Here is a 10,687-nt window from a genome sequence, read left to right as displayed (position 1 = left end):
TGTAGGTGTCAGTGCAGAAGCCCAGACGAACGTAAATAACAGAAAAGCTACATAATCTGCTGCTCCAGCTACACTTCCCACAGCGAACAGTTTGGATGCGAAACGGTAATAGAAATGATATTTCTTATTTCAGCGAGGCTATTTTCATAGATGAAAATATTAAAGTGGGTAGCAGCAATTCTGGTACAGAATTGTTGCTGTCTTATCCTGAAACCGACCTCCTATGCTAATGCTAACAAGATAGCTCCAGTATGAACTCGCTGGTTGGTTATGGAGTTTCCTCCAGCAGTGATGAAGAGGAGGAAGACTTAAACAGCAGGAAAGCTGAGTGAGTGGACGCTTTTATTTACTGACATTTATCCTTTGATTATATAGGTTTGCTGGTATTCTGATTAGTGATAGTCAGATTTTTTTTTTTTGTTTGTTTTCAAGCTTTCTTCAAGATGATGCTACCGCGGTCAAAAAGAGCCGCAACTTCTTACTGGAGTCTGACTCGGCATCCAGTGAGTCAGACTCTGGGGATCAGGAGCCCTCATCATATTCATCATCATCTCATCGTCAAACGCTGGGCTCCTCAGCACCCTCTCGGCCCATCCTGCCTCCACCCCTATTAAACTCTGCCACTATTAAAAAGCTACCTGCACCTTCTCTAAACGCCTCGTCTGACAGCAGCGTGTTCACCAACCCATTCAAAGCACAGGCCGACCAGAAGCTCAGTGCTCTCCAGAAACACGTTCCGCTCACCATGCAGGCAAGACCCTCCCAGATAGGAGGCAAAAAGGTCTGCGTTTCCTACAGGAAGGACGGAAGGTGCAGGTTTGGCATCAAATGCAAGTTTGCTCACGACAGTGACCTGCAGACGGCGGTGATTCCCAGCGACTCTCAGCCATCTGTGAGTGAGGAGGCACCGGGACCGGTGGGAGGATCCCAGAGCTTTCAGCAGGAATCAAAGGAGAAAGAGGCTGAGCAGCAGATGAAGAAGAGGAAAGTTGGACTGAGTAACTCTTTGATTCCCCCTAAAAGAGCACTGAAGCAATATACTATGCAGAGAGACAGAGAGCGGATTAATATGTCCTGATGACGGGTTTATAAACTGGGAATAACTAATTTTGTACATTTTTATGTCTTAAATTAGTAATGGAGGCAGAGTTCTGGACCAGACATCATACTGATGTCCATTTGTCGCTGTATTAATTTTTCTCCGTTACACACAGACCAATTTGTCGTTCTTTCCTGTGACTATAGGCATGGACTGGTTACCAGTATTGCGGTAAACCAAATTTTAAGAAAATTTTGCTTGAAAACCACGTAAATTTCCATTCTAACCGTTCCTAGGTCCTTTAGAGATATGCGAGAAAAAAACTGCATGTATCAAAATTAATAAAAAGGTTACATATTTTCTACAAGGGTATCTTATAGCAACAATAAAAATAATTTTGTTTAATAAAACTATCAGATCAAAATGTATTTTAAATCTTTGAATCACCAGCAAGGACCTGTAGAAGCGAACAAGGTTTTAAGTCACGAGTTTGAGCTGACGCAGCGTTGCCTCTTCCTTATGTAATGCTGTGCACTGTTGGTCAGATGGCTGAAATCAAACTTCCAACACTTTCTCCTCAGTTAAGAGACAAACTGGGAAGATATTAAATGCTAAGAAACACAACTCTTACTATGGGAATGCTGTCTGTTAATCTGCAGGCTGGTAAAATGAAAAGATAGATCTAATTTATATGAGGAACAAAATAAGCCTCTTCTGCTTCATTCCAGCATGTGCTTATGAATTTTTGCTTAAATTAATGTATCAGAATTAACATAAATGTTGTAGATGATTTTTGTAGCAGTAAAAAAATTGCCTGTTAAATAAAGCAACTATTTCTTATGAATTTCTAATTGAAATGTCTTCTGTCCATAAGAAAACAACAACAAAAAAAACATCATTGAATTTTCAACTAAAAATGACTGAACACATTGAGTCAAATGTTAAGACGTTTATTAAGTTTTATAAATGGATCTTTTATTGTGTTTTTGTGCTAGATAGAACAAATCTATTGTGTGAGATTATTATGTTCTACATAACTTCTCTTTTCAAACAATGTTACACTTGAGAGGATATTGACAAATCTGTGACTGTTTTTAATATCTTCATATAAGTGATTCGCAGTGTCAGTGGTCATCTTTTGGCTCCTTAAAACAGGAAGGACATTAGTGAGGTTTGAACTAGTTATTGTTCCTGCAAGGTAAACAAACATCTTAACAAATGTCTCAGACTAGACGGTTCATACTTTCAAGGTGTTGAAACTTCAGTTTCAGTCTTAAACGTGTCATGTATGTCTTTGTGACCATACACGTTTCTTAACCTTCTATATATAACAAAGGCTAAAAATAAAATATGCTGCCCATGTTTAGGTTTCATAAATTAAATTGATGTATTCCAGCTTTCTGCATTCATGGCAAATATTTTACGGGAAGGAGGTTGTGGGGTGTATTATTGCATAACTGGAACCTAATCTCAGCAATACACAAACTCAAACAGCTAGTTACAAGACTGTTATGTACAAAGGCAACAAACATTCACAAACACTTCTTTCCCTGATACGGAAACTCTAAAAAGCTACCAAGTTTGACGATTAGTGAACAGTACAAGTTATATCTGTGTGATCCTACATTTATCTCAAACCGTACTGCAGGTACTTCTTCACATGCACAAGTCCTCGTGTTTTGTTTTTTCTTATATAATGACCTGCTGCACATGTATCTCGTCGTCTTCAGGCTGAACGTCCCCCTGTCCCGTCTGCTCCCACACCACGCCGCTCTCCCCGACAGCCTCCGTCTGCTGCAGCGAGCCGCACTGTGGAGAGGAGGAAGACAGCACCGGATTGTCCAGAATGAAGGCGTTCCTATTGGCCGACGAGGGATCCTGGGTCTGAGGCTGGGAGGTAGAGAGCAGCGGCGGGCTCGGAGCCGCCGTGTTCATGGTCTGAAGCTGCGGCGAGGCGGCCAAGATGGGGATCTGCTGAACGTGGGTCTGCGATTGGCTGACAGGCTGGAAGGTCATCTGCAGGATCTGAGCCTGGCTCTGCTGGTGGGGGGCGTAGGGTGGCATGGGCTGGAGCTGGGGCTGATGCTGGGTCACCATGGAGCCAGAGTGGAGGGTCAGCTGCTGGATCTGAGGCTGCTGCACGAACTGGACGGGCATCTGGAGCTGCAGGTGCGCTTGCTGATGGTTGTCAGCCGGAGAGGGGGGATCGATGGGGGTGAGGGCGATCGTCACGGGAACCTGCATAGTGTGGAGGCTCGGGTCTTGCCCCAGTAAAACCACCTGGGGGCTTACTTGCTGCTTCACGTGCTGCCCGTCCTGACCCAGCTGATCCGTGTGGCCGTCCTGCCCGACGTGGTTCCGGTCCATGCCTGCCACATCCGCTTGTATGGGGTTTCCTGGCAGCTCCAGCAGAGAGGCAGGGGTGGTGATGAAGGCGCCGGCATTGGCCGCTAGCGCCTCGGCGATTAGCACCTCCGGATGGCTCTTGGCCTTGTGGGCGACCACACAGTCCTTCTTCTCAAACTTCTTACCACAAATGGAGCAGGAGAACTGGTAGGTGGCGTCTGCGTCGTGCTTCTTCATGTGCCAGTTGAGCGACGCCTTCTGGCGGCAAGTGAAGCCACAAATCTCACATCTGTTAAAACAGGGAGGTAGTAAAGCTTAAGGCACAATGCCTTGCAGAGGTACGCTTGAAATATGTTGCATTCTATCATGAATCGACTACAAACTACAGCTGCACGGCAAAAAAGAATCTAAATTAAATCAGAACGGCATAGTTGCTTCATTAATGAACAGAGAAACTAACTGTAGAGGCTTCTCTCCAGTGTGTATCATGCGGTGAACAGCCAGGTTGTGGGAGCTCTTGAAGGCGCGGGCACAGAACTCGCAGATGTAATCTCTCTGGTCTACAATCAAAGAAAAAAGGATGGAATCAATTATAGATGTTTTCCCTACATGGCTTTTTTATTAGCATTTTTTAAACCAATCAAAGGCCAAGCGATTTGTGTACCTGTATGGTGCTTCGCATGGCGCAGCAGCTGCTTCTGAAGGCGGAAAAGTCTCCCACAAGACGGGTGGGGACAAACGTACTTCTTCTTCAGTAAATGCTGGTACTTTATATGATGCTAGTGTGGGGAAAATGTGATAAAACTGTTTAAAAATATACTCTGTACCCTTCCAGAAAAGCAATACATATCCTTGTGTTTCTTTAAAAAATAGTACCAAAGACACTCTTTATGTTAAAACTGATCGCAGTTCCTTCTTTGTATTTCCGTTTCCACACTAAACTAAACTAAAAAAGATTTTTTTTTCCAAACTGTGAAATAACCATATCTGCCTTAATGTACCAAGATATAATTTTCAGATTGACTGGCAAGAACTTTTACCAAAATTTGTTTGGTGATAGAAAATCTCTACCTATTAGGAAAATTTATTGATCTAAGAAAAAAAAAAGTGTCCATGGGGGAGTACATTTCTGCAGGTTTAAAGTTTAAATTATGAAACACAATAAAACGATAATAATAATAAAAAAACATTCTGAAAGGGAAAAAGAAAAGAAAAAAATCAAATATGAAAAAAACAAAGATTTTTCATATTGTTATTTTCATTTTCCACACTTTTTCAGACAGAATAGCAACCCTGTTATTTAAACGCCTGTCTTATCTACATTGTATTATGAATTTCTATTAAAAAGAAAAAGAATGTCACACATTTTAACTCAGGAACAAGATAAGAATTAATAAGAGCTTTGCATTTGTTTACATCAGGCTGTTTCAAATGTGTGAGTAAATCCCAGTTTGCTTCTCTTTATGCTGATCTCATTAGTGTGTGTCTGGCTGCTGAGACAAACCTGGAGGTAGCGAGGATGAGCCAACACCGTCCCACATCCCTCCATCTCACAGCGCACATACTGAACGGGTGGCTTCTTCCTGAACGAGTCAAGCAAACAACACAGTTAAACATCATGGACTCTTATAATCAGATCCTCACAGACACATCAATACCTAACAGGCCTGTAAGACGTCTCAATCACAATCCCAACCGATTATAATTTTGGGAGAAATAAGTACACTAGAGACACTAGGTAAGCTAGAAACCAAAAAAAAAAGCATCATCATTGTACAATAAATTTTGGAGAAATTACAGACATTTATAAATAAATTTATGGGACGTAATTGGTTTGAGACACTACGCAGGTTTCACTCTCACCGTCTCTTTGGTAGCCGTGGAGTTTTGTCGTCTTTTTTCCTGCGGCCTCTCCTGATTAAATAAGAAATAAAATGTGTTTACTTTGTGTTTACAGATACAACTCAGTGGGAAAGTCATTAATAAGGCGGCAATAAGGAAAAGCAGCTGGTTACCAACTAACACCGACAGAAAAAAAAAAAAAACACCGACAAACTATGTTTCTGACTTTAAAGCTCCTGCATAAAAACACAGAACAAGCTGAACTTACTTCCTGGGTCCATCGAGATCCTCAGATACTTCCTCCTCCAGCTTTACTTCCTCCTGCACTGTCTCCAAGTTATCTGCACCCTCTACTTTTATCTCTGAAAACTCTGTTTCCTTTTTAGGTGCTTTATCCTTCTCTTTCTTTTCCTTGTGTCTCAGAGGAACTTTGCGCTTTGGTTTAATAATATCCCTAGAAAAAAATGAAGACAAAAAAAAAAACAACTTCATAAATAGTTTAGAATATTAATCAAAGAACAATGAACAAAAAATGAATCTGAATTATGCAAAGAGAGACGTGAGGCTTCCATACAGAAATCTTTCAGCCCTCGGGTCGTAGCTTTGATCGTTTAAGTCGTCTCTAAAGGGAACGTCTTCATCACTGCTGAGGCCGTCCTCCTCTTCACCACTGCTGAAAACAAAAACGCAAACAAACAAATGATCTGCAAGCAGCTTATGATGCCTCTGTACACAGCCGAGTGGTGCGCTCAGTGCAAATTTACCTCTGACTCTGAGGCTGGAAGCTGAAATCGTTCGAATCATCCTGATAAGGAAGCTCGTCGTCATCCGGGACTTGCTCTGCGACCTCCTCGCTGTCCTCTTCTTTCTTTTCACTAAGAAAAAATGACGATTAGGTTAGAGAGGTTTTATGGCCCTTTTCTGACTCTGTTAAACTGATAAGAAACACTCCGAACTAATCTGACTGCATGTGGATTGAATCTTAACGCAACTATATCACCAGATTGTAAACAACTACCATAGACATGAACTGGATCTGTTTGTCCCGTAAAGTGACAATAACTTTTAATAAGAAGCCCTACTGTTATTACAAGTATCTTCTCATACAACAAAGTAGGATGATGGTATCCAAAATGTAAGCAAAATGAAATACAGAGATTAAATATAACTTTAATAGTATAACTAAATTAAAAAGTTTAACATCAGAATGTTAAAACTTAATATAATTAAATGATATGTGTTGAAAATAAGTACTAGTTTTACTGTAGTGCTAGTTTTTCTCAAAACCCTTCCCAAGAGTAAAGAAAGGATTGTAAGGATCACTTCTGCTTGTAAAAGTTGCATTCAACCTTTTTTAGATTTAGTCATATTGCCAGGATTTCAATGGCATTCATGGTGTAGAAGTCATTTTTAAACTAAAAGCTAAGCATATACTTACTTGTCACACTTTTCTCTATCGGTACGCTCTTCTTCCACTGGCGCACAAAACAAAATGACAACAAAATAAAAACAGATTTCAACTTTCTTCAGTAAAAAGATATAATAATTGCACTTCTGTTTTCTGCTTTTTTTATTTGTCATACTGCTGCTATTAAAATCTTTATTACATGGATTTAAAATTAAGATGTACAATTAGATCGCAAATAAAGTTAAAACAAGCTTTGATTGATTATTTAAAAACAAAACCTTTAACATGTTGCAGCATTTATCTGATCTGTGACAGAGCTCAAGGTCAACAGGTCACTCACCAGCTGGAGTCTCCATTTCAGGTTCGGTTTTGCACACAGGCTTGGCGACGCTCCAGGCCGCCCTGCCAGCCGGGGGCTTGGCATCATTCTGGGCTGGGGGCCATTTGGGAAGAAGAGCTGGAGTTGGAGGGGAAATGGAAAGCCATGAAACATTTGTGTATGCCATGAACTGTGGCACAGACACAAAGACACATCTGTTCTCTTTGAATGTCACAGACATGAATGATAGAGCGACATTAATTCAACAGCCGCATTGCCCTGAAAAAGCAGCCACGGCCCCTGAACATCTTCATTATGTCACATTAAAAACAACAGGATTTCACATATCAAGTTTCTAACACAAAGTAGTGCATATTTGTAAACGTGGAAGGAAGATGATCCATGGTGGTGGCAGCATGATCCTGTGGGGGGCTTGTCTTTAAAAGGGACAGAGAAGCTGGTTTTCTCTCCACACAAATCTAGCACAGAAAATTTCAAAGTTTTCTAATCAGAAAATAGAGCTCATTTGTGCGCAATTTAACATTTTGCTACTGTAATAAGAATGCACATTCTTCATGACATTGATATCCCAACTGAAGTAGCCAAGAGGACCATGGTAACTCAGGAGGAGCTCCACAGCTCATATGGGCGGGTCTGTCAACATGACATCTATTAGTTGTGTTTTCTACAAATCTGGCCTTTATGGGAGCGAGTCAAGAACACAGACAGTGTTAAAATAAAGTCATAGAGGACACACCAAACCTGCAGCATGAGGAGCCCTGAACAGGCGAGTTCATAATAAACTTTTTGAACTACACATAAAGAAAATCTTTGCAAGACTTAAAACTATAATAAAAATTACTCTGAATCTCAACACACCATCCCCACGTGAATTGTGCTGGTGACAGTGTCAAGCTGTGGGGGTATTTTCTTCAGCCTCGATAAGGAGCCTCATAACGTTGAAAGGAAGATGGATGAAACTACATACTGGGCAACAACTTCTTTAAGGCAGGAAAAGACTTGAGGCTTAAGGCGGAGGTTCACCTTCCAGCAGGGAAACAACACTAAACATACTGCCAGAGCTACAACAGATGAAAGCATCTTAAAAGTGTTACAAGGTAATCGATGTGGAACAAAGATCACAACACAGAATCAGGCAATTACCAGGATGACGTAGTAAAATCTATTTTCCGTATGCTCAGAGGGTTTGGGTGAGATATTTTACAGAGATGAAAGGACTAAAATTTCAGTCTCTAGATGTGCAACACTGTTACAGGCAAATCCCCAAAAAACTAGCAGTTGTATCTGAAGTCAAAATGTGGGTGGCTGAATATAATTACACATAACTCTATACAGATTGTTTCTGAAAGAAAGAAAGAAACAAAAAAAATCCTGTATTTTTCCCTTTCACTTTATAATCATACGCAACTTTGTTTGTCACATTAAATCCAAATAGTGTACATTAAAGTTACTGGTTTTAATGTAAAAAAAAAAAATAGACACGTTGAAGCCATGTAAAAACTTCTGCAAGGCTTTGGTGAAGGATCCCACTGATTACCTTGAACATCTGAGGCAGGTTTCTTTGGGTCTTCTGAACTAAAGAGAAGAGGGGGAAAAATCACTTTGTATGGCAAGCAGTGACACAACATCCCATATGACATTAATACTGGAGTTATTATAAAGAGAACGTCTTTAAAGACAGGTAAGTTTTACTCCACCCATGTAGGGGACGAGCCATGCAGAAGGCGTGCTTTTAGAAGGAGCAGACCCCACTGATGCACGTTTCAACTCTACACAGGCTCATTATAAACAAATGTGCGTCTGTCGTTGACTGCATCTATTAAGTAGGGGCTGATAAACGTGAAGCTTACTCTGTGCCTTGAAGGCTGTCTCCTATGAGCCCCTCTCCAGCTTCCACCTGACCCGCTGAATCTAGCCCTTTCCTCCTCTTGGAGCTGGAAACTTTCCGCCGCTTGGTCACACTGCTGTCCGGGCTCGGTTCGTCCTCTTCCTCGTCGCTTTTCAAGTCCTTCAGCCAGGCCGGTACTGCCCTGGTTGACCTGTCCCTTAGAACCCGTCCGGAGGTCTGCGCGCTCGGCGCAGCACCGTTAACCTCCGTGGCAGAAGAGGGGACGCCGGACCTAGGTCGGCCCGCTCCCCGCTCTCTGAGTGCCCTCCGCTGCGTACCGATCGTACTGGTGGCCGGGGTCTGCTCCGCGGCCTTGTCCTCCTTCGGTTCCTCGTCTTTATTTACATCCCCGACTCTGTTGTCGACTGGTTCCATCACCGTGAAGGGTATATGTCCTACCTCTTAATTCCTCTTATAGTCAAGCAGGTTCACGAGCAAAGTGAGGAATAACTAAGCACATCTGCTTTAAAGCCGTTTTGACTGCAAGCGGCCCTTATCCAACAAGGATGCATTTTCTGCTGGATTCGTCGCAAATTAAATGCACACATTAATTCATTAGAAACTTAAAACTTTTCTTAATTATCTATTCAGCTATAAACCGATATAATTTTAAAGAAGCAGACACTAGTTTCTTGTTCTTAAAGCTATAGTAAACCTACTTATTCGCCAAGGCCCAGAGAACAGCCATTTTGTGCGCTTTGTTGCGTCTCCTTTAAGCCAAATATAAACTGAAGCTGTGTTCGAGAGTGACAGCGGCTCTCACACTCATCCGGATCTCCTCGTGGCCCATAAGCGCAGCGCGGCCCAGTTTAGCTGGTTTGTTTATAAATCTACAATAGCAGTGGCAAGCTAAGGAAAGAGTGCGCATGCACACTGACGCTGGGGCATGGTGGGAGTTGTAGTTAACATTAAATCTATCAGCCTTAATATTGTATTTTAGATGATTAATTTTTCAGTTTTGTGCGTTGCGCGACTTTTATTTACAAAACCCAATTTGACCAATGAGCAGTAGAAATTGTACTTCATATAATAAGAAAATGTACCATTATAAATAGAGGATTTCCCCACCAATTTTACTAAAATTATCATTTTTAGTCTATTTGAAATATATGCTCTTAAATTCTGAGTCTAATATACATTTCTGCAAAAGATAGTAACATACCAGTACGCCAAATGTATTCCACTAGCAAGTAGCTTTTAATAGTGAATGTGTTTTATGTTACAGCAGTAATCTGCACTGATGAATGTAGAGCTAACATGGCTGCCATTGCAAACCTACACTGACTAGTCGGAACTGCGGGCTTGCTACAGATTTCTAAGATGGTTTTTACCACCAGATGGCAGTAGTATAGTATGGTAATCTATTGACTAAGTCCCTCTTAAAATCCGTTACTTGTAAATTGAATATAGTGTTAACTCGTTTTTTTCTGTTTATGTTCTAATTTGATTTTTCATATGAACATTTTTGTGGTATGTGTCCGAATTGTTTTTGAAATCATTTTCAGATATTTTTGTTTGAATATAAATAAGATAAAGAGAAATAAAAAATTGCTAAAATTAGTTCTTGTGTTTGACATCAACGATAATGTGTTCCTTGAAAGGAATACATTTTTAAGTCTGTCATTGGATTTAAATACTGCTTTTGCAGTAAGACACAGTTGCCTCATGTCTTATATGTGTACGGAATGGGTTATGTCAAAGTTTCTTTTTCATTATAGTTTGCATAATAATTGTCCTTTGGGGGTAATGAAGATGACTGATTGAACAAAACTTTGCAAATATGGTTATTCCAGCAGATTCACCCTGTGTTTAAGACTATACAAA

The 10,687-nt window shown here is 40.9% G+C and overlaps 2 protein-coding genes across 4 annotated transcripts; one reads left to right on the top strand and one right to left on the bottom strand.

Annotated features, from left to right (window-relative positions):
* LOC114144988 (uncharacterized) lies at positions 1–1,883 on the top strand. The gene is made up of 2 exons (XM_028018285.1): positions 1–328; positions 433–1,883. Exons 1-2 carry the CDS (start codon positions 252–254, stop codon positions 1,076–1,078), a joined length of 723 nt encoding a protein of 240 aa, XP_027874086.1. The 5' UTR covers positions 1–251; the 3' UTR covers positions 1,079–1,883.
* A 92-nt stretch (positions 1,884–1,975) lies between these two features.
* On the bottom strand, positions 1,976–9,668 carry zfp91 (ZFP91 zinc finger protein, atypical E3 ubiquitin ligase). 3 transcript variants are annotated; one of them, XM_028018282.1, is made up of 12 exons: positions 8,826–9,668; positions 8,513–8,550; positions 6,976–7,098; positions 6,666–6,702; positions 5,992–6,102; positions 5,802–5,900; positions 5,496–5,681; positions 5,249–5,299; positions 4,890–4,968; positions 4,050–4,164; positions 3,846–3,945; positions 1,976–3,674 (listed from the first exon to the last, which is right to left on the bottom strand). In XM_028018282.1, exons 1-12 carry the CDS (start codon positions 9,236–9,238, stop codon positions 2,729–2,731), a joined length of 2,298 nt encoding a protein of 765 aa, XP_027874083.1. In that variant the 5' UTR covers positions 9,239–9,668; the 3' UTR covers positions 1,976–2,728. The 3 variants fall into 3 exon arrangements, with proteins under 3 accessions (XP_027874083.1, XP_027874084.1, XP_027874085.1); XM_028018283.1 differs by having other exon boundaries at positions 5,802–5,897; XM_028018284.1 differs by having other exon boundaries at positions 6,976–7,092; positions 8,826–9,666.
* Positions 9,669–10,687: the final 1,019 nt, after the last annotated feature.

The sequence above is a fragment of the Xiphophorus couchianus genome, chromosome 5, assembly GCF_001444195.1.
Source record: "Xiphophorus couchianus chromosome 5, X_couchianus-1.0, whole genome shotgun sequence".
NCBI classification, from domain to species: Eukaryota; Metazoa; Chordata; class Actinopteri; order Cyprinodontiformes; family Poeciliidae; genus Xiphophorus; species Xiphophorus couchianus.
The sequence above is the reverse complement of the archived record's forward strand: the minus strand, read 5'-3'. Positions and strand labels throughout refer to the sequence as shown.